The 23,435-nt window shown below is 38.5% G+C and overlaps 2 protein-coding genes across 8 annotated transcripts; one reads left to right on the top strand and one right to left on the bottom strand.

The window, feature by feature from the left end:
- The first annotated feature begins 521 nt into the window (after positions 1-521).
- Positions 522-17,595, top strand: LOC130919458 (GDP-L-fucose synthase). 5 transcript variants are annotated; one of them, XM_057842197.1, is made up of 10 exons: positions 522-663; positions 2,674-2,822; positions 4,927-5,041; positions 5,140-5,268; positions 7,380-7,453; positions 8,209-8,342; positions 10,673-10,804; positions 10,875-10,943; positions 13,253-13,396; positions 13,458-17,595. In XM_057842197.1, exons 1-10 carry the CDS (start codon positions 610-612, stop codon positions 13,511-13,513), a joined length of 1,056 nt encoding a protein of 351 aa, XP_057698180.1. In that variant the 5' UTR covers positions 522-609; the 3' UTR covers positions 13,514-17,595. The 5 variants fall into 5 exon arrangements, with proteins under 5 accessions (XP_057698180.1, XP_057698181.1, XP_057698183.1 ...); XM_057842198.1 differs by having other exon boundaries at positions 10,875-10,954; positions 13,297-13,396; XM_057842199.1 differs by having other exon boundaries at positions 527-663; positions 2,679-2,822.
- Positions 13,729-23,435, bottom strand: bmb (brambleberry). Of its 3 annotated transcripts, none has more exons than XM_057842196.1 (13): positions 23,293-23,435; positions 20,172-20,425; positions 19,879-20,007; positions 19,602-19,787; positions 17,380-17,602; positions 16,406-16,522; positions 16,124-16,303; positions 15,832-16,038; positions 15,600-15,738; positions 15,455-15,507; positions 15,269-15,339; positions 14,048-14,160; positions 13,729-13,968 (listed from the first exon to the last, which is right to left on the bottom strand). In XM_057842196.1, exons 2-13 carry the CDS (start codon positions 20,421-20,423, stop codon positions 13,836-13,838), a joined length of 1,803 nt encoding a protein of 600 aa, XP_057698179.1. In that variant the 5' UTR covers positions 20,424-20,425; positions 23,293-23,435; the 3' UTR covers positions 13,729-13,835. The 3 variants fall into 3 exon arrangements, with proteins under 3 accessions (XP_057698179.1, XP_057698178.1, XP_057698177.1); XM_057842195.1 differs by having other exon boundaries at positions 15,269-15,360; positions 16,133-16,303; XM_057842194.1 differs by having other exon boundaries at positions 13,730-13,968; positions 15,269-15,360.

Here is a 23,435-nt window from a genome sequence, read left to right as displayed (position 1 = left end):
GACGTTAATAGTGTCAAGTCTTAATTTTATTTTGAAGCTGCAGGCGGACGTGTTAGTAGTTTAGACGCTGTCGCAATTTTTATATGTAGCTTACTGCATTGCTGCCAGACATGACATATATACGGCTAGATGTCAATTGCGCGCTGTGAGCCAATGGGAACGTTTGTCGTCACACGTCGGCCTTCTTGCGTCGGTGCTATTCGATAAACATAAAATTGTGGGCGTGTACTTTTGAATATCTTTAGGTTGTTCAATTTCAAAGCAAAATTCAAATGAATTGGTCTGTTATAAATGTCATACATGCAGTTATTTTAGGGCTTACACAAGAATAGTGTCTCAAAATCCATCTTGAATCATATCCACGTTAATAAAGTTTGTTGTAAGTCCAACCATGTCTAAAATAATTCAATGAGTTAAGACTATATTAGTAGAGAAAACCTTACGTCCGCTGCGGTGGAGTTTACCAGAGAAATCCCACGCAAGATGGCCGCCGCCTACTTACGCCGCGGACTCAACCATTTCATATCTAGCCGTATATATATGATATCTAAGGAAACAACCAGCACCCAGTCGACCGACTTTGTAATCTACGATTGACAAAGTTGGCGTATGGAAAACGTTCTTGTTGCCGAAGAGTCAAGCGATACGAGTCCCCATACGGAGGTACATGTTCTACATTATGTTGTCACATGCTTGCTAAAATGCCGAAGAATTAGCTGGCATCGACTTTTCTTGAAGTTACCACCTTGGTATACCCTAATCGCCTAAGCATAGTGCTGCACAACTTTGTTTTTATTCATCTGCATAATACAGTCATTCAAGTTGTTAAAATATGCAAAAGCAGTCAACATAAAGTCCGTATCCAACGTCAATTACTCACCTGTAAATCGAATAGCCTACTCCCTCCGATACCACGCGATTTAAAGTGCGTACGACAGGAGAAAAAAAAGTCTTAAATAGCATTATTATGTGAATTAGAATCATATTTTGAGACAATTCGACTATATACAACAATTTACCAAAGCGTAGATGACGAGAAATTAGTTTTTTAATCTGCTTGTTAGCCACGCCTACTATTATAGGGCTCTAGCATCTCCAACAGGTGGATGACGTCAGCGGAGTCACGATTTCATCTGATTTTGTAAGCAGCCCATTGAGGGGGAATTATTCACAACGAGGAAAACGCAACAAAGAGAGCTGCAAAATGTCATTGTTTCAGTCTCTCTACTCCAATATTTTTACAGGATATTCTTTTTATCCAAGTATTTTCCCCAATAGCTAAATAAATGGCATGGTCATGACAAATAACTGTCTTGTGCTAAAAGGAATATGAAATTATAAAAATGCATTTGTTCAGTACGACATAGCAAAATTAGTCCATAATGGTCAAAACTGTCGACTTCACCTTTACTGTCGCACCTCCCGAACAATATTTTATGCCACCTAAATCGTGCTTATGTCATTTCCCTTCCCCGGCTTTGGAGAATATAAACAAGAGGCGTGACAGCTAGCCGACATGCTAACCCAAATCGAGTGATGTTTCAAAGTCTTCGAGCGGAAAGTCACACATACCTAGCCCGGATCTTTTCACATGACGACTGAGTTGTCAATTGTCTTCGCCGATCGCCAACCCGCCCGGCGGAGAGCAATTTACAGCTCATTCCCCTGCTACTAAGGACAGGAGAGCTCGCCGGGGAAGCAGCTGGACAATGACCGCTGAACAAACTGGCTGACGTCGGGGGAGCGTGTCGCTACCAAATGGTCAACACGAATATGGCAAAATAATGCTTTACTACACGGCGAAGTCATAAAGTGGAGGAGGGCGGCTGCAGTTGTTGTGCAGCTAACATGTGAAGCTAATGTGTATGAGGAGAGCTTTATACATGACCATCCATGATTAAACATAAGTAGTCCTTTAAAGAAAGTTTGTAGTGTTTACTTTGTAATCGCTGTATTCGTGGCTATTTTTAACACAAAGTTGCAATTTCTGATTGGTCGGAAAATTTGACCGAACACCGGGCACATAAAGAGGGCAGTAAGCCGAGTATAGTGCTCTCCTGGCGAGGGGATGTGCGACAAGCTGCCGTTCGTCAGCCGAGGGGACAAGGAGCATGTCAGCCATAAAATGCAACATATTAAATTGATCCCAGTATTTGACATAATACAAAACACGATGTTTACTCACTTCCTCGTAAGTCCCATGGTCCCACAGTAGGAGGGCTTGTTTTGGCCAATATCCAACGGTGAATGGGAAACTTTTGAAATCCCAAAAAGGCGCACACGCTTCTCCCTCGTACAGCAAGATTTTTCTGCAGCCGTTTGGTTGGTGCTGATGCGAAAAATAAACGTATTAATCTGCAAAATCAGCTGAATCCTTAGTCCTTCTCATACAACAGTACGGCTGTATAGTGAAGAGGACTCCTTCCTCCGTACACGTCACAGCGCCCTCTTTCTCAACTCCAGACTGTTGCCGGAAATCAGTCATTTTCATGGCGCGGGATTAAAAAAACTAAATAAATATAGCGATCGCTTCCACACACATCCAAGCGGTCTATTTCATTCAGGAGCATAAAATACCGTGTGTATTATAAAATAAACATGCTTTTTCGTGTCACAGGCACTTTAAAAGTTGGTCTTTTTCTGGCTAACTGTGCACTTTTTATGTTTTTCAAGTACAGCTGTCAGTGTGGTCCGATGAGGGTGTTGGTGACTGGAGGCTCAGGCTTAGTGGGAAAGGCCATACAACATGTGGTCAAAGAGGAAAGGAATGGCTACGAAGGGGAAGAGTGGATTTTCCTCTCCTCCAAAGATGCTGACCTCACGTGGGCACGCATTCAACCAAGGGCGTAGGTTTGCATAGGGACGGTAGGGACAAAACACTACCAACTTTCAGGATGCTAAAGTTGTCCCCATCAACTTTTAGTGTTATACACTATAATGACCTAGGTTATATAGGCCATTCAGATTGTTTTTCCATATGTTGTAAGTAGTGCTGCAACGATTAATCGATTAAATCGATTAGAAAAAAAGATTCGAATTAAATTTTGCTCCTTCGAGTATTCGTTTAATTAAAGTGGTGTTGTAATGGTTTGTTTGGAAAGTGTTTGCATTTAGTTTTATTGGTTTGGGTGGATACACTGCCTTCTAGTCTGCCTCATTTCACAAGGCTGAATCCAGCTGCTCCCTGTTAAGACCAACATAAGCCAAGTTTTTGTTTGAACTAATGTTTTTTCATAATTTAGTTTATAGGTATATTTAGCCGTTTTTTGTGGGAATATGTGTCCGAAACATTTGTTAAGAGCATTGTAAATAAATAAACAACAAATAAATAAATAATGTTAGCATTTTATAGCATTTAAGCTAGCTGACTTTTGCTATGTAAGCTGGCAAATTGTTCTTTTGTTGTACATTGATCCTCATTTATTTATTTTTTAATACCGTTTGAGACTCAGATCAGGTATTTTAATTTTTTTATGTTCCTTATCCAATTATTCCAAGTAACTAGTTCATCGATTAATCGACTACAAAAATAATCGACAGCTGCAGCCCTACTTTTAAGTGTTTATTAAGCGTAATGACATTTTTAGGTAAGAATTAAGTTTTTTGTTCTTTTTATATATGAGAACTTAAGTTTTTTGAGTGAAAGCAGTGAATTTGTTGTTTTATTTTTGTAGTCACATCTGAGATGCAATTGTTGGCCGTTTTCAACAATGTACATTTAAAAGACATTGTCTAAAAATGGGTCAATATTAGGTGTAGCGTCTTGTTTTCTCATGTATTAATAATTGCTTTTACCTTTAACAATGTTTTATCCGATTATTTGATTCATCGATTGTATTTTCAGTAGAATACTCGATTATTAAAATATTCCATAGCTGCAGCTCTAGTCGTAAGGATAGAATTGTGCCTAATGTTATTAAGTCAATTATTATTTTCATTATGTTCATACTTACATGTACCTGTTTCCACTTGCTGAATGTGCCGGTCCATTTTTTTCCCCTCCTAAACGCACATTTAATTGGCTGATGACTTGACACCCCCCCGCCCGATATACTCACTCCCCCACACACACGTTAGATATTAGAGATATTAGGGATATTCGAACCATTAGCCAGGCACTGTAAGAAATGTAAAAAGACGTCAATGTTGTGTAAGTGGGGAACACACAACTAATTTTCCTACTGTAAGTGCAATCTGCATCAGAGTTAGCATAACATTAAACTGTGTGAACTTGACCTGCAAAACTCGAGTAGGAAGCTGCTTCGGGAGAAGTGTCCTCCTGTATGTGTTTTCTACTGTTAACGTTAAATTAACTGTGAGAAATGCAGTAAACCAAGGTTTACCCCCTTCCCACAATTTGTTTTTTATCTGTGTCGTCTTAAACCAGCTTGCGAAGGAGCTTTCATATTTTTTCTTGTAGTGTTTTACCTCCATTTTTATTTATTTTTGTTATTCTCTGACAAAGAAGTTATATTTAATTTCTTTATTTAGACAATGTTGAGTGGTCTTAAGACACATTTTTATTTTCTTGAATTCCTGAATAGTTAAGAGATGATTAACAAGCTTGTATGTATTGTGCATGTTAATATAATTTATGTACAAATAATGCAATTTAAATTTGTTAATAAAATACAGACATTTTTCTGGAATTTTTTTTTTGCAGTTTTTGAAAACAAAGGTTTGAATTGAACGGTGTAGGCTGAACCGATACACATAAAAGTTACACATAAGTCAATACAGATATATTTTGCATTGATCATTATGAATGTCCCGTCCCCAGCAAAACGTGTACATGCAGGTTATGCAGTTCCGTCCCTACCAATGTTCAGAACAAACCTACGCCCTTGGATTCAACCAACTCATTTTTGTATTGTTGCCAAGAGGAATGCCATTAATCTCAGTATATGTTTTGTTTCGATCTTTTAGGAGCATGACAGAGACACAGGATGTGTTTAGAAAACACCGGCCAACCCATGTTATTCACCTGGCTGCCATGGTTGGCGGGCTTTTCAAGAATTTAAAGTGTAACCTGGACTTCTGGGTATAAATACTTAAAACTGCACCTTCACTGTACGTAGTTTCTGCCTGTCACAAATTTGTCAGAAAACAACAACGTATTGTCGTGTGTTTTCTTTACAGAGAAACAATATCCACATCAATGATAATGTACTCCAGGCTGCACATGAAGTCGGTGTTGTCAAGGTTGTTTCCTGTCTATCCACCTGCATATTTCCTGACAAGACAACCTATCCCATTAATGAGACTATGGTAAGGGTTAGACTTAGTCGTGTTTTTATTTCTAGAAACCTGATCGGCTACATACAGTTGAAGCCAGAAGTTTCCTGTAGTAAAATCAAGCTTTATTCTCTCCAGTTTCAGGTCTGTCAGTACTGTCTGTACCGAAATTACTAGGGATGCAACGATACAGTTAAGTCACGGTTCGGTACGATTTTCGATACGAGGGACACGATTTTCGATTCGATTCAATTAGTGCTGCAACAATTAATCGATTAACCCGAGTATTCGATTAGAAAAAAATATTCGAATTAGATTTTGCTGCTTCGAGTATTCGTTTAATGAAAGTGTTTGCATTTAGTTTTATTGATTTGAGTGGATACACTGCCCTTTAGTCCGCTTCATTTGTCATGCCAGCTGCTTCATGTTAAGACCACCATAAGCCAATTTTTTGTTTGCGCTAATGTTTTTTTTTTTTTTTTTTTATGCATTTGAAATTTAGTTAGTAGGTATATTTAGCCGTTTTTTGTTGAAATATGTGTCTGAACCATTTAAGAGCATTGTAAAAAAAAAAAAAAAAAAAAAACTGTTTTACAGCATTTTCGCTAGGTCCTTTTTTTTTTTTTAAGACCGTTTGTAGTTCAGCTCAGGTTTTTTAATTTCTCATGTTCGTCATCCGATTACTCGAACTAGTTAATCGATTAATAGACTACTAAAATAATCGATAGCTGCAGCCCTAGATTCAATACATTTAATGCTCTGAAACAAAAAATTCAAGTCATTTTTTTTTTAACTTTTTTTTATTTTATTTTGCTAACAAGCAAAAACAACAATGCCATCATATAAACATGCATTTTAATGCATAATGTTTGTGTGCTTACTTCTTACTGATCTGAAGAAATTTTGTATAAAAGTGCTGAGAACAATCTTTACTATTTGTAAAGTGAGGCGGGGCACACTTAATTGCTACAGCTCTCTTAGCAGCTACAGTGGGGCAAATAAGTATTTAATCAACCACCAATTGTGCAAGTTCTCCTACTTGAAAAGATTAGAGAGGCATGCAATTGTCAACATGGTTAAACCTCAACCATGACAGACAGAATGTGGGGGGGGGGGGGGGGGGGAGAAAATCCCATTGTTTGATTTTTAAAGAATTTATTTCCAAATTAGAGGGGAAAATAAGTATTTGGTTACCTACAAACAAGCAAGATTTCTGGCTGTCAAAGACGTCTAACTTCTAATTAGGTTTAACGAGGCTGGCTCCACTCGTTACCTGTATTAATGGCACCTGTTTTAACTCATTATCGGTATAAAAGACACCTGTCCACAATATCAGTCAGTCACACTCCAAACTCCACTATGACCAAGAACAAAGAGCTGCCGAAGGACACCAGAGACAAAATTGTAAACCTGCACCAGGCTGGGAAGACTGAATCCAGCTTGGTGTAAAGAAATCAATTGTGGGAGCAATTATTAGAAAATGGAAGACATACAAGACCACTGATAATCTCCCTCAATCTGGGGCTCCATGCAAGATCTCACCCCGTGGCGTCAAAATGATAACAAGAATGGTGAGCAAAAATCGCAGAACCACACGGGGGGACCTAGTGAATGACCTACAGAGAGCTGGGACCACAGTAACAAAGGCTACTATCAGTAACACAATGCGCCGCCAGGGACTTAAATCCTGCACTGCCTGACGTGTCCCCCTGCTGAAGAAAGTACACGTTCAGGCCCGTCTGCGGTTCGCTAGAGAGCATTTGGATGATCCAGAAGAGGACTGGGATAATGTGTTATGGTCAGATGAAACCAAAATTTGAAGAAAACAATATAAATGTCTATTAGGAATTCTCTCTCTCAACATTGTGGCATTTAACAGAATGAAATAATTCAGCTCATCCTGACCTGAAGCAGGATAGGTGTAGTCTGATTTGACTTGACAGTGAAACAAAAAATGAAATGCGTGTTTTAGCAGTGTATGTAAACTTCTGACTTCAACACTGTACACAGTATATTGACATATTTTATCAGGTATTGTTTTACTGTGCCTTCCAACCCAGGTAACCTGCATTTCATTCTGAACAACTCTGCCACTTGAACAATGCAGTGTCAATTCAACCAGAATGTTTTTTTTCCCCTCACAGATCCATAACGGCCCACCTCACGAGTCCAACTTTGGCTACGCTTATGCTAAAAGAATGTTAGATGTTCAGAACAGGTAGATCATTCGACTTCCTTCATGTCTTGTAACCAGTGTCAGAGGTTGTTACTCGAAAAAGTAATATATGACACGTTACTCTCAGAAATGGTGATTCCTCACATTAATTTACTTCCTGCAGAAAGTACGGTAATTAGTTAAATTAATTGTCACATTGCTCGCTACATTTTTATTTTTTGGTACTTTAAAGATGGAACAAGAAAAGAACAAGGACTTTAAAATTGCCTCAGGCAATTTAAAAAAAAAAAAAAGGACACTAACTAGCAACATAGCTGTTGTTGCGTAAAGTCTGGGCGTGCCAGGCGAGTCCTGATCATCCTCGGCCGGACATTCCCGGGCTGCCGCCCCACATCGGCTGGTCACTGGTTACCGGCACGGGAGGTTAGCTCAGCAGAGCTTAAAATCTTTTGTTTACAAACACTTTTTGTAATTTCATGACCATTTGTCCTTGGAATAACTCATATTCAAGTAATTGGAGTCAAAGATCAATTAAACTGCCTGTCAATGCAGTGCCCCCCCTCCCCCCCCCCCCTTTTTTTTTTTTCAAGTCTGACTGATAATATCCATTAGACACTTGTCACACTTTTATAGGAACCGATTTTAAGGGTTTTATCAGTGTTTTCTGCATTTGGCTGTTTTCAAACAATTTTTGTCATTGCTAATTAATAATTGCTTGCTAGGGACTTTTCACTGATATAAGTTAATGTTTCCATGTACGCAATTGTACTGTAATAAACTGCATTGTTGCTGCACAGGGCCTATTTCCAGCAGCATAGACGCTGCTACACAGCTGTCATCCCCACTAATGTGTTTGGACCCCATGACAACTTCAGTATTGAAGATGGACATGTACTGCCGGGCCTAATTCACAAAACATACATTGCCAAAAGTAAGTTACATTTTTAAATTTAGGTGTTAAAAGAAACCCTGATCAAAATGACATGTTGGTACGTATGCTGTATTTTATTGTTAGCAACTCATCTATCAATGAAAGTAATTCTTTATATAATTTAAAAACTTTATTTTGATGTAAGATGTCATTGTTATTTACACTGTGATGTGAAATGGTGCCGCCGTAAATATGTTACGCATGAAAAACAGGCTACATTCCTTTCAGGCCGTAAGGGCAATTATTATTTGCTGTGCTTCGTTTCGTCACATTACAACAGAGATTATTCCACTAACCAACAGAGGACAGTGTCAACTCATTAAAAAAAAAAATCTCTTACTAGGTTGAAATGGTATTTTGCTGAGGCGTTAAAGTGCCTGTGACACGAAAAAGCATGTTTATTTCATAATACACGCAATATTTTATGCTCCTGAATCAAATGGACCGCTTGGATGTGTGTGGAAGCAATCGCTATATTTATTTAGTTTTTTGAATCCCGCGCCATGAAAATGAGTGACTTCCGGCAACAGTCTCGAGTTGAGAAAGAGGGCGTTGTGACGTGTACGGAGGAAGGAGTCCTCTTCACTATACAGCTGTACTGTTGTATGAGAAGGAATAAGGATTCAGCTGATTTTGCGGATTAATACGTTTATTTTTCGCATCACGCCAGCCAAACGGCTGCAGAAAAATCTTGCTGTACGAGGGAGAGGCGTGTGTGCCTTTTTGGGGTTTCAAAAGATTCCCATTCACCGGTGGATATTGGCCAAAACAAGCCCTACTACTGTGGGACCATGGGACTTACGAGGAAGTGAGTAAACATTGTTTTGTAATATGTCAAATACTGGGATCATTTTAATATGTAGGTGGCTTGCATTTTGTGGCTGACATGCACCCGGGGCGGCTATTTTTCGGCACAACACCAGCAGCTTGTCGCACATCCCCCTGTCGGGAGAGCACTTTACTCGGCTTATTCTGCTCATGTGTCCGGTGATCTGTCAGATTTTCCAACCGATCAGAAATTGCAATTTTGAGTTGAAAATGTCCGCGAATGCAGCGATTACAAAGTAAACACTACAAACTTTCTTTAAATAAAGGACTACTTACATTTGATCATGGATGGGGATGTAAAAAGCTCTCCTCATACACATTAGCTGCACATGTTAGCAGCACAACAACTGCAGCCACCCACCTCTACTGAGTCTCTCTGTTTACGACTTCGCCGTAAAGCATTATTTTGCCATATTTGTGTTGACCATTTGGCAGCCACACGCTCCTTCGACGTCGGCCCATTTGTTCAGCGGTCATTGTCCAGCTGCTTCCCCAGCGAGCTCTCCTGTCCGATTTGCATAGAAATACAATTTTTGACAGTTATTTTTCCAAAGGTTTTATATCATAGATGAGTTACTAACATTAAAAAACAAAAACAGAACCAACTTATTTCACTAGAGTTCCCTTTTGAGGATTTGAGGGGTTAAACACTGCTTTATTGAGGTTTTTAATTTTTTTACACTCACGTTTCCACGAAGCAATAGTGTCTAGTTATAGCCATTGTTTGTGGTTTGGATTGTAAGTGCAAAATGAGTGTTATAGTTGGTTCATGTTTTGTCAGCTTTGTAAACACTAAGCCAGAGGGCCATCAGTTGCAAACAACTCGTTTAATATAAGACTTATACATTAATTTTTTGTGCTGCTTATACAGTAATTGGGGAAAAAAACATGCTAAATGGCCAGTCAGGGCAAGACAAGACTGAGACAAAATATATACTGTATATAAAATGTAACACCTTGGAGCCCGGCAACCAAAGGATAGGCCCTCACGCACATACTACCGCAAATATTCTTGTTTGATAAATTGGAGAAAACTTTTTTTTTTCCCCCCCTGATGTGTAATTGTGGAGAAAAACATAAAAGCCTCTACTTTTGGAAATGGCAATTATAAGTTTTGGCAAACATTTTGAAAAGCCAGTGGTATTTGAGGCCAGTCAAATGCAAGTATGCGTGACGTCAATAAAATACCCTTTCTTCCATGCGTGGGTGTATTCAATTAACACTTTTTACACCCGAGTCATTACTTCAATAATTGTTTTATACATAGATTTTGCTTGGAAAAAAAAAAAATCACTGAAAAGATTCCAGTGTAAGGATGCCATAGTGATAAAAATTAAGCAGATTTGATTCATCAAAAAAAAAAATCATTCTCAAATGTAGTGCTTGTGTGTGGAAACTTTACAGGAGTCGAATCACAACAAATTAATTTTGGAAATATTTTCAGAAAGTAATCCATGTAATTTTTTTTTTTTTTTTGACTGACTTTTCTTTGCGCTCCGCAGAAGAAGGAAAGCCCTTGGTTGTTTGGGGTTCAGGTACCCCCAAAAGGCAGTTTATTTACTCTTTGGATTTGGCTCGTCTCTTCCTCTGGGTTTTGAGGGAATATCCAGAGGTTGAACCCATCATCCTTTCTGGTGAGTCCTTCACATTGAAACAGTGAACTCAGAATAGTAGAAATTAAATTGTTTCATCTATCGACTTCAGTCGGCGAGGAAGATGAAGTATCAATCAAAGAAGCAGCAGACGCAGTGGTGCAAGCACTTGACTTTAAAGGTGAAGTGGTTGTATCCTTAAATGCATGCAACGTTTCTATTATCTCATGTCATAACAGCGCTATTTAAAACTTGCAAACGCGCTTCTTCCCATCATTCCTCTGCAGTTATTCACATAACAGTAAAGGTGCATCTTAAACTAGGTACACCAAATATAAACAATTGCAAACAATACATAACGTAGTTAACTAATGGAATCCTAGTCTTGCTGTGTTGGATCCAGCAGGCCAGTTTCTTGGCAGTTACATAGTGTTCATAATGAGGAAAGTGCAGGACAATTTCCTGACGTGTTTTTGTAGTAGGTAAAAGTCATTTTTAATTATTTGTTGAGCTTAAAGTTTTAAAATCATGTAACAGGTGTCATTTTTTTCAGGGGTCAGATGTGTTGCAGCTGGCAGTCAGCAGGGTGGCACATCCTGAAAATATTCATGGATAATAGGGGAGTAACGGTACACTAAAGTGTAATTTCAGTTCAGTTTTTGAAGTGCTTGATTTGGTTAGTTTTCTGTCCGAAAAAGGCAGTTGAGTACTTCAAATGCTTTAATTTTTTTTTTTTTTTTTTTATGTAAGCAATATAACTTGTGTAAATAAGTGTCAAATAAATTAGTTCCTAAAATTACAACATAAAAACATAACATCTTATTATGACTAAAAAAACAAAAAAACTAAGCTTTGAATCCTTAGCAGCAACAACCCGAACATGACAAATGTAATTTACCAAGTTTTTTGTCCGAGATTAACACAGAGGCCCTAACGCGTTGCAGTGACATCTGATTTTTTTCAGGGTATCCACTAGTTCTTAAAGACCAAATGTTAAGTAATTTCATAAAATGCCAAATAGGGTCACACTTAATGTAATTAAACATTGTCCAACGAATAAAGCATGAAAAAAAATTTATATCTTGTATATTTGACAAAATAATCACGTTTCCGAAGTTCGAGCCTGAAAGGGGACGAAGTGATACGTCACACAGAGAACAGCGATGGCAGCGCTCGGTACGGCCGCCATACAAAGCCCTTCAAACAATAATTCAAACATATAAGCGATAGATCAAGCGCAAGTGAGGAGATCCAAGTTTTTGAAGAATTGGAGGAAAATGAGGTTGGAATTTTATGTTTGAGCGTACATGTATTAGCCAGACGCTAATCAGGATGCAAACAATATGCCCAGACTACCTGACATGGAATGTAGACAAGACCCATCGAGATTACAAGATTGGTAAAATATAGGCCGTTATTATTTATATGATTTGAAGCATGTCAGGTAAATAAACCACCTACTATTGCCTGGGATAAAAGAAAAGTTTTGACGAATCCCCTATCATGCTGTGGAATGAACAGTAGAAGCTAGCGACGTTAGCTTTTATTTACCTGACATGTTTCGGCGAACACCTCTGCCTTTGGACCCTCTGACGAAGGCGAAAGTGTTCGCTGAAACATGTCAGGTAAATAAACCACCTACTATTGCCTGGGATAAAAGTAAAGTTATGACAAATGTATAAGTGTAGGCAAAATGAATACAACTATGATCGGGGATTGCCACGAGTTAGCTTTCGGCTAACGTCGCTATCTTCTACTGTTCATTCCACAACAGTTGGCAGCTCTGCTTTGACAGTCATCAATCCAAAAATCACACTTTTTGGCAAATCCTTGATCATAAGCAGACTGGTAGAGGAAGCAGGCATCTTCGAAGTGTTTGTAGCAGAGAACACTACTCGATGATGCCGTAAAATTCATTCGCTTCGTGCGAACGAAAGATGTCCATTTACGTGCCCTTTGGCCACTCATACTTTTCTTTAGATTGAGAACAATACATCGCCACACACCGCCGTGGCATCTTACCGAGAAGCAATGCAACAATACTGTTCTATGGCGGACTTCCCTCGCAGTTCTCTGTGTGACGTCATTTCCGAAAATTGTCGAAGAAAAGCATTTTCGTTGTCAAGGGCGTTGCTATGGGTTAAACAAAGAATCTGGAAGGGTTGCTTTAAAAAAAAATATATATATATATATGCTTATTGTTTAGCCATTAATATTATTCAAAAACATGGTTGGCCAACCTTACTTCACATTTGGTCTTTGAAAAGTCTTAAATCTTTTGAATTTAAGGCCTTAAAATGTCCAAAATTCTCCTAAAATCTCATAAAATGCATACAACCCGAAATGGCATGCAAATGTTCCGAACATGCAAAACAGAAATGGTTCAATACATCCACGTGAATTGATTCGGTTCTTACCTTTTATTCTTGTTACCATCATCTTATATGGGATCATTCCTCCTCCTATCACACTAACCTTTCCTCAGAACAGCCTCCAACTTCCATATTCTAATTTCCTTGACCATGAGACAACAGTATGATACCCATAAATCAGATGGTCAGTTCAAGAAGACAGCCTGTAATGCAAAGCTATCCAGCTATCTACCAGATTTCCACTTCACGCCCTTCAAACAAGGTAGGGCTATGAGAAAATTATATTGTGAGTTTTTAAACCACAACTTTTTACACACTTGCAGCTCTCAAGGAGACTTGCGATTGGTTTGTTACAAACTACGACGCAGCTCGCAAGTGAAAACGGGAATAAAGTGGACCAAAAAAATTCAGGTTTACGATTACTTTGCTTGCTGGGATGAAGACCAGAGAGGATATGTGCCTGCCCAGCTGCAAAGAACACTAAAGGACCTGAATTTTATTTCCAAGTGTGTTGGACTGAATGCCACATCTGCACTGTATAGATAAGATCCATTTTTAGCAGTTCACTACCACATTCAAAGGTCATTCGAATCAAAGTGTATATTTTGAAGCTCCATGATGTGATTTTATTAAACTCATCAATAAAATATAAAAACAAATCTTCGTGGTTTTAAAAAGCAATGCATCTTGCCAGGAAAGCCCTATAAAGATTGTAAGTAGGGGATAGGGCTGCTTTCATGGAATCTGCAGTACTCTTGCCCCAACCTCACACTCTTCTTGCATGACTTTCCGGTTTTGGTGATTGCGTTGCAAAGTTGACGCCCTGATAGCGAACTGAAATGCACAGCAATTGTATTTAGAAACACAAAATTTGATCATTTTAGCTCATGTATGTGGGAAAACCGAGCCTGACCTGTTGGTACTTGATTGGGGAGTTCTTGCACTTCTTGAAACAATCCCATCACTTGAGTCATTCAAAGCGTCAAAAACACCTCTGGTATTTTGAGGAATCATGCCCCTCATGGCCTTAAAAATTGAATAAGTTATTACCATGATGCCATAGACTTCAAAATTCCTATTGACCTGACACGTCATTGTTTGCGTCACGCCTTCTCATAGGGGGCCGAGCTTCATTTAGTAATAGCCGAAAACTGCACACACTCATGTCGGATTTAATCTTGGATTTTTAAAGAACTACGAAAGCTGTACCGCATACAAACAGGAAAGCTTGTCTCAGGAGTGATTTGTTCGAGGATTGATGGTATATATTATATTTTTCGTACCATGCATGCATTTTGAAACGTGAAAAAAATCATTGAGAAAGCAAAGCGCTACGGCATTGGCGTCATTGTCCAGCATATTTATTTAAAATAGATGCTTAACTGCCCGTTTTTTTGCTCTTAACAAAGAATCGAGACAGTTTTACATCCATATCTCTAAAGAATTCAGTGATTTAAGCATTTATTACCAAGAATTTTGAACAGAAAAAGCCATTGTGGCAGTCCCTTATCATAAAGAGCTAAAAGACTAGCATAATTCGACAGATTTAAGTAAATTCAAACTTCCTGTTTTTTTTTGTTTGTTTGTTTGTTTTTTTCCTGCTTTTAACCAAGAATCAAGACTGTTTTATGTCCATATCTATCAAGAATTCAGGGATTTAAGTATTTATTCACAAGAATTTTAACATAAAAAGCTCTTTGTGGTAGTAAGGCGGCGCCACAGTGAACTTAAAGTATAATGACAAAGGGCTATTCTATAAAAAGTTGTGATCGTATATAGAATTTATTAGTAATCTATGTATATATTATAATTGATTCTGCATGGTTACCTCAAGTATTAAGTTTCTGATGTGAAAATTGAGTGATCTATTAGCTGTTGAAGACATGCAGTAAGAAAAAAATAATAAGTTGGTATTTTGGGCAAAAACATGTTAAATATTGCTATTGATCCTGAAAATATTGGTGATTATCTGCATTTAGTAATTTTTGTGCGGTAGCAGCTTTGGTTTTCAAAATATTTGAATTAGAAGTTTTTGAAAATAGGCCCCCTACGAATCGGCCCAGTTTCCTGTGTCATGTCAATAGGTTATGAAGTCTATTATGATGCTATTTACATGTTTTGTCAATGTACTCACTTGTGAAAGAACAGGCTGGGATAGTGCGCTGTGATGTGTACCGCCACCTGATGCAGGTTTTCCATCAGATACTGAAGACATACCAAGATGACCTGTTATGGGGGGTTGCAGACACAACATGACTAGATACAAAGTGAAAACCTTATTTGACTGTGGAAGCCTATACACTTTGTAAAGGATTCAAACCTGATAGGGTATCTTCATTCACCATGATCGGCTCATAGCAGCTGGGCTCTTCCCTGAGGAAAAACCAAAACAATGAATACGATGTGGACAGTTTATTTTCCTGCAATAAGCTAAAATTCTGTTACGAGACTTCATTCACACTAACTTTCGAGGTGTTGAGAATTGTGGATACGAGTTCGATGACTTCTGCTGCTCCACTAATTCATATGGGACAAATGGCAATGCAGCAAACTGCCGTCTTCTGCTCGGAAATTTAACCCCCATCTGACTCACAAACCAGTGCCCTGATGAATGGAAGGGGGGGTGGAGGGGGATAGTGAACAATAGAACCTGCCACATATAACACAATGCATTTGTACACAAAGCTGAGTTCATACCTAAAGAGAGCATAACAATTAACAAGCTTAGACTTGAGAGATCCAGCGCTGGCTGCTGGTTGACCTCTGCCAATGCATTCAGAGGTACTGTGAATAGCAGCACGACACGAGAGAAAACTGCACAACGGAGAAATGACTGGAGGACAGCAAGAAGCACAAAATAGCTTGTGTGTGCAATAAATGTCCACATAGTAGGAACGCTCAAACCTGGAACCACAAGAAATTGAAACCAAAAAAATAGAATAAATCATTCAAGCGGCCGAGCACAACTAAATAACAGGGTGCAAGTCACCTGACCAACCAAGGTAACCCTCAATCAGATCAAGCTTCTCCTGTATTTGTCCCTGCATTTCATCAAGGGAGTGCAGCATGAATCCCAGACTGCTGTTCATTCGCTCCAGTTTGCTCATCAGATCAGAATAGTACTTCAATGTCTGGTCCTGGTACTGAAGAAACTCTGTCATGCCATCATCTGAAGTCAAATGTTTGTACATTAAAAAAAAAAAAAAAAAACAGGCAACACCAATACTGTATTTGCAACTGTAGTGTGTTTTGCTTTTTTCCACTTTCATACCAATTTTTTGATGGATGCTGTTAGCTTCATGTCTGACATTGGCCAGGTCTTGAAGGATTGTTCTGTGGCTGTCCTGCACTTCTGAGCCTTGATTCTGCACACTCTCACTAACAATTGCTTGAGAAAAAAATGGTTCATTATGATACATTTAAAATGCAAAGTAGGGTCATTTTTTTTATAGGGTGCCATTTGGATGTAACAGAGTGGACACGATATGATGAACCACACAGAATGTGCTTTATAAAACTGCAAAAACTGATTTTTTTAGTTATAAAAATCACACAGTCGAATTTCCCACCACTGGTATGATTTTATCACAGAAGTGATTTCATTAATAAATGGGGAATTTTCTTAAAGGGACATTAACTCAACAATTCAAAAGCAACACGATTAAAGATTATCCAGGACAAAAAAATACAATTTTTTAAAAAATCTCCTATTAGTTATTTTTATAGACCAAATTTGAATTAAACACACTGGGGACATAGGAAAAACCTTTTACCAGAACTAAATTAAATTTGAAAAATAGAATATAGGAGCCTGTAGCCTTGAATTTATAATAGACGTCAATTGATAATACACAATGAGAATATGTCCAACTTTAGTGAAAATACTGGGAATAGAAATGGCACACCATTAAAAAAAAAAAAAAAAAAATGACCCAGTGCATGTGTAGCAATAAAATGTATGGCAGGGGTCCCCAAACTATTCCACATCAGGCCGCAGTGGGGGCTGGATTTCTTTCCAACAAAACAGGATCATACCTTTGCACCAATCTGGTGTCTTACAAGTGTAATCAGTTGCTTGTAGTCAGGTCCTGCTTGTTTTAGCAGAAACCTTATTGGTTAAACACTCTGTGTACGATCTGTAGGAACAAAACCAGGACCCAGAGTAGCCCTTGAGGACCGATTTGGACACCCCTGACCTATGGCCTTAGTGGAGCTAGTGTTTTGTTGAAAACTAAAAGCTCTAACCCATTTTATCCGTAATTCCCTGGATGAGCTGGGCAACCAATTCTTGTCCAGAGGCAATGAGGGCTTTCTCCTGGTACAGATGCTCCAGATTGTCCAACAGCGAACTTTCAATTTGACCTTGGCCTTCAAATAACTTGACCTGCTGAGAGTGCAGGGCACTGTAGCCCTTCATGAGCTTTTCCAGGGATGCTGCAGTCATCTCTCTTAGCTCCAACTGGCCATCCTATCACAAAATACTAAATCAGGGCCATGCAAGTAGACATGCATGGTTTCAACTAAATTGTAATCCAACAGGCATCTTTCAAATGTCTGAGGATTCAAGGAAATTCATTGTCATTGTCAATCATTTTCCCCACTTATAAATGATTTTAGGCTAGGGTTAGTCTTTATAGTTAAGGTAGTAGGACTAATGCTGCATTCGAGGAAGGTAGAAATTCGGAGATTTCCAATTTCAGACCAGGAAAACTATCATTGGAACGCCACTCTAACTGGGAGGTCCTAGTCGCGAAGTCAGGGGGGAAAAAAAAAAAGTTCCGACTTCACGAGTTGCTTCAATCTGACATCATTCGAAAAATGGCACTGCCCGTCGAAATGCAGACCGTCAGTGGTAAAACAAATTACATGATTATATAAATATATTTTCTGTATCTATTTGTAATTAGTTATTCAACACAAATACCCATAACACTATATGATATTTACCGACTTTGCGTGAGGATATGTTGCCATCTCTTTGCATGAAGTTATCAGAAATAATACAATTTACACAAATATATTTATCCGTATGTGATCGCTTACGAGAAGGCGGGTTTGCTGGAGGTCAAAATATCTTTGGGTGGCCAAAATAAAAAGCAACTTGTCGCGATCAGCCATCTTTGCCGTTTACATTCGCTTGGAAAGCTCTGAGGTCGCAACTGGTACCATCCAAGTTGGATAAGCCCGAATTCCCACCTTTCTCGAATCTACCATAAAACCTTTTAAGACCTGAAGAGGGTGAAGAAGGGTCTGTGCAGTCATTTCAACGATTGGTTTATGCCAGTGTTCTCTGATGTGCCAATGTGACTACTTTCTTTCAGTATCGAGCAATCTAATGCGTTCATTTTCTAAACGATTAATCTGATTAAGTTAGTTTCCTTAGTGCCTGTGCGTTACTATTTAGTTATTGCCTCATAATGTATGTAGAATGAAGAATACTGTAGCCATGTACGTAGAGAACTTCGAATAGAAATTTGCTCGAGTTTGGGAGTGACATCACATGTCATGCTTTCTAATCGGGGGCGCGGGTCACGTGTCTTACCATGCTGTTTGAGCGCTGCCGCCGAGTCTCTCTGGCCAACACAACATAGCCTAGCTACCTCGTCACTCTGGCCAACACAACATAGCCTAGCTACCTCGTCACTCTGGCCAACACAACATAGCCTAGCTACCTCGTCAGGATGCGAAAAATAAAAGTCAGGAGAGATACCAAAAACGGCTGCATTTTCCTCGGTACAAACTCAGTTGTTGTTGAAGCTTTTGAAAGCTTAGGTTTAAAGAAATTCTAACTATCCATCTTGCCATCTCAGCTGTAGTTTTGGCAAAGCAAAGGACAGTCTCTAAGGTGCTATTGTCACATGATCTGTTCGAAAAATAATCTGGACCTATTATGAAATACTTTGAAGGATTCTTGTTCATTTCGTTCATTTTTATTGTTTATTTCATTGCTTTACAACTGTTAATAATTGCTATATTTAATGGTCTTTATTTTAAAGGGGAAGTTCCGAATTTTTTACATTAATCTTCGAGTTAGCTGGGGTTTAATTAGTTGTTGGGAGTTGATTTGAAAAAAATTCCATGCAGTTTGTCAGTTATTTGTTAATTTTAGGCCTCCGGAGTGGCTAAGCTAGCGTGAGTCAATGGTGGTTGAAATCAACTCCATTGGCTAATTAAACCCCCGCTAACTCGAAGATTACACATCACATTAGACACTAGACATTTTTCTCTTGTAATTCTTATATTGAGGCCGCAAAGGGAGAAAAACTGGTCATAAGTAACTAATGAATTACTTTTAACGTAACTTAGTTAAATTGATAATAAAGTAATCAGTAAAGTAAATAGATTTCTTTTTTGAGGCGTAATCAGTAAATAAATTACTTTTCAAGTAATCTGTGACAACACTGGTTCATACATTAATATCCGTGGTAAAAAATTATGGCCACAAACAACGAAGAGAAAAAAAATACCTTCAGGTCTTCCATGGCAGACAGTTGGCTGGAAGTGGCCGAAATAAGTGTGTTCACTGTGTCTTCTGCCCTGCGTCGGAAGAGCTGCTGGCGAGTTGCGTAGCACACGGCGCGAGCTCTGTTGCTTACTATATGATAGGCATTCCATGTGTCAGAGTCCATGTTTGCTGTGCATTCTTTTATACTCTGGGGGGAAAGAAGGAGATAATCCTGTCAGGTTCATATGAATAATTACATGATTTATTTATTCATAGTAGTGTAAAATCTGAAAGGCTACCATCTGCTCTGTACATTGATAAGTTTTTCGACCCTCAATTTGTGCCTGGCAGTTGAACAGTGCCACGCCAAGCTTTGCCAGCTCCTCCTCTGACAGTCTTTCGCAGCTCGCCTTTAACTGAGCAACCACCTACAGAGCACAATGTGTTGAAACACCAACATTAATGTGAATGCACCATTATTTGAATAATTACAACAGGGAGGACATTGGAAACCATGTTATTAAGAAATAACAAAAAAGGCTGTGAACTTTTAAGAATTGAGCAAGATTGTAGTAGAGTTACTTCCACTTACTCTGTGGTGGCAGCGGTCTAAAAGACTTAGCTCCATCCGCTTGGCCTCAGCAAGGAACTTCTCATCAGCAGTTGATATCTCAAACTGCACATCCTTGACCAGAATTGCTGGAGATAAATCTCCAGGTGGAGGAGGCAGCTCTGCTGTTGGAGGAAGCTCACTCTGCCTCAGCCATTCAAAGAGCCCACAGACTTCTGGAAACCAGCTAGCAAGGATGCCAAGAACAACGAGGTAATTGTGGGAGTGAACCATGTCTGGAGGAAAAAAACATTAACTTTAACAGTTTATTTACAACTGTTTTGTTAATATGTGATATATTTCAAGGACAAAACTGCATCACTTGCATCCCAGAGGAAATATATAGTGCACCAACCCATAGCATGCCCCCTCTCCCCCCCAGACAGTCAGGAGTATCCTTTCAAAACCTTTGAAATTGTTACAAAATGGCTCAAGGATGATTTTTGATTTAATGGATTAGAGTAGCACATTGTGGGGTCAACTCCCTCCAAACAGACCCTTCACAGGGTGCTGCCAATGAATTGGAACAGAGCTAGTGAGTGCGTGTCAGTCAGGTGTGTGCCCAATCACTAATGAGTGGTTCAAAGCTGCCCTACCCACTATAAAATACACACCTGGTAACATGGCCAAAAAGTGCCCCTGACTTTTTTATATATGATTTTAAAATTGAGTTTTCCAGGGAAATTTTGTATATTAAAGATGTAAAGCAATAAAAAAAAAAGCAACAACAAAAAGCAATTAAATGAACAGAAAAAGATATTTTTATAACAGGTAAAATTTGTATGAGCCATATTCCTGATTAGTGTTATTATTGTAATTTTACTTCTTGCCACTAGAGGCTGTCAAAAGTTTCTTTCCACTAACCTGGATCAACCCCGGTACACTTAAAATGACAGCTAATAATGACACAGAGGTTGGTAGAGTAGGGCAAAACAGTTTTTGACCGTGGCTGAGTGCATTTTGCTCGAAGGGATTGTCTGTTGTGCATCATGGCTCGGTCAACAGAGCTGTCTGAAGACCTGCTATCAAGGATTGTTAATTTGTATAAAGCTGGGAGAGGATACAAAACCATCTCTAAAAGTTTTGGTGTTCATCAATCGACAGTCACAGAATTGGTCTACAAATGGAGAGTTTGGCACTGTTGCTTCTCTCCCAAGGAGTGACCGTCCACCAAAGATGACGCCAAGAGTTCAGAGTAGAATATTTATAGGTAAAAAAGAACCCTAAAGTGTCTGCGAAAGACTAACAGAAATCACTGGCACAGTCCAATATCTCTGATCCCTCATATCAGAGGTGGGTAGAATAGCCAAAAATTGTACTCAAGAAAGAGTAGAAGTGTTAATTCAAAATATTACATAAGTAAAAGTAGTCATTCAAAAAAATGTACTCAAGTACAGGTAAAAAGTCTTTGGTGAAAAGAATACTCAAGTCATGAGTTACATTGTGAATAACTATGTACAATGTTTGATTTTTTTTTAATACAGTATTTTTTATCAGCACATACAGCAAATACTTATTTTTTTACGGTGCTTTAAAGACGACATGTGATTGAACAGGCTGGCGTGATAGAAGAATGGCAAGCTTGAGTCGGTTTAGTACAATCTAGTCATGTGATTAATGTTGTGACATCTCATCTATGAAACTGGTGGAGCTACTGCTGGCATCTCTGACAAAAATAAAGACAATATGTAGAATAAGGAGCTCAAATGTAGCAACAACAACTCTAGTGTAACCCAAAGTACTGGAGTACGAGTAGCGTATCTTCTTCACGAATCTACTCAAGTAAAAGTATGGCACACTGAAACTACTCTTAGAAGTACATTTTTTTCAAAAAGTTACTCAAATGTAACGCGTTACTACCCACATCTGCCTTTTAAATGCAGTAATCTTCATCATGCACAATTAACCCTCTTAGCCTGGAATAAACAGTATCATATTAATACAATTTGGTCATGGTGAGTCAACTAAAGTCTTCCAAAACATATCTATTTAAATTCTTCTAGTTTTAATATCGCAATCTACCACAAACCCACAAAAAGTCACAATGTCAGTTTTTTCCAATATCGTTCAGCCCTATCCCAAACAGAGCTATTCAAGTTATCTGGCAAAATTCTTCTAGTTTTAATATCGCAAACCCAAAAATCGCAATGATAGTTTTTTCCAGTACCATTCAGGCCTATTCATATCAATAACTTGTTTTACTCAGTCATGACATACTGTATAGCAATATTTTTGCTTATAGTTTGACTATGAATACAATGTCAAAGACTGGAATTAAACTTAGCAGGAGAGTGGCAGACGTTTTAGGGTGGCGAAGAAGTGATGAGCTAATTTTTGCACTCATATTAGGCCAAATATATATATATATTTATTTATTTATTTATTTTGTGCTTTTTTGTGCCCATAGTATGTAGAAAGGACAAATATGTGTATAACCATACCTTCGGTTTCTATTGAATTATCAAATATAATACTATTCAGTCCAAATTTTAATTCGAACAAGTTGAATAACTGTTATCAAGCTTCAAAATCGGTATATTGAGCATGTTTGGTTGTCAATGGGACATTAATATTACAAATTACGACAAAAACGAATTTGGGATTTTTGGGGGGGTCAAAAATGTTGATTATTATTGGTCAGTGTGGAAAACAACAGTTTGGGCATGAAGGTTATGGTGTCATGATAAAACGGGACCCAACCTGCTTTTCTTTGATCTACAAAGGCGACATCAAAGGAATGTAAAATCGGACAAAATAAGCCCAGGGTTTGAAGGGTTAAACGCACTCAGCACAAAATGAATAATTCAGAAATTATAGCATTTATTGATCAATATCGATCTCTCGTCTAGATGCACTTGACCACTGTATACATTTTAAAGAGGCCCTTAAGTCATTTTCCAATATTTTGAATTGTTTCATCCGTTATATAGATCGAAATGAGAGTGTGTAACCTGTGCAGCCTCAAAGGGGCTTGCCCAGACATGCACGCAGCATCAGGGATTCAAATCATGCAGTATCATATAAAACAATTCTGAGCAATGACAACACGGCGAGGAAATGATAAAGGTTAAAATGGGGGCAAACTACAGGGAAAACTACTTACTTGTAATCAAATGTTTGACAGAGCCGCAAGTACTTTGGCAGCTGAATGAAATGATCGTTACTTATTTCAACCACCAAAACACCGCCCTTTTCCGTGGGTAACCAATGACATTGCCGGTACTATAGATATCACATATCAATTAG

This window comes from Corythoichthys intestinalis, chromosome 7, assembly GCF_030265065.1.
Source record: "Corythoichthys intestinalis isolate RoL2023-P3 chromosome 7, ASM3026506v1, whole genome shotgun sequence".
Classification (NCBI taxonomy): domain Eukaryota; kingdom Metazoa; phylum Chordata; class Actinopteri; order Syngnathiformes; family Syngnathidae; genus Corythoichthys; species Corythoichthys intestinalis.
Note: the sequence above shows the minus strand (reverse complement) of the source record. Positions and strands in the feature narration are given on the sequence as shown.

What these genes read in the sequence shown, in the direction of transcription:
- bmb (XM_057842194.1), bottom strand. Translation starts at nt 20,423, where the DNA reads ATGGTTCACTCCCACAATTACCTCGTTGTTCTTGGCATCCTTGCTAGC. An exon ending in GGGAATTACGGATAAAATGG is followed by an intron (nt 16,523 to 17,379) that starts GTTAGAGCTTTT and finishes TTTTTTCTCAAG; the next exon opens with CAATTGTTAGTGAGAGTGTG. An exon ending in GGGTTACCTTGGTTGGTCAG is followed by an intron (nt 16,039 to 16,123) that starts GTGACTTGCACC and finishes TTGTGGTTCCAG; the next exon opens with GTTTGAGCGTTCCTACTATG.
- LOC130919458 (XM_057842197.1), top strand. Translation starts at nt 610, where the DNA reads ATGGAAAACGTTCTTGTTGCCGAAGAGTCAAGCGATACGAGTCCCCAT. An exon ending in AGTGTAACCTGGACTTCTGG is followed by an intron (nt 5,042 to 5,139) that starts GTATAAATACTT and finishes TTTTCTTTACAG; the next exon opens with AGAAACAATATCCACATCAA. An exon ending in ATCCCATTAATGAGACTATG is followed by an intron (nt 5,269 to 7,379) that starts GTAAGGGTTAGA and finishes TTCCCCTCACAG; the next exon opens with ATCCATAACGGCCCACCTCA.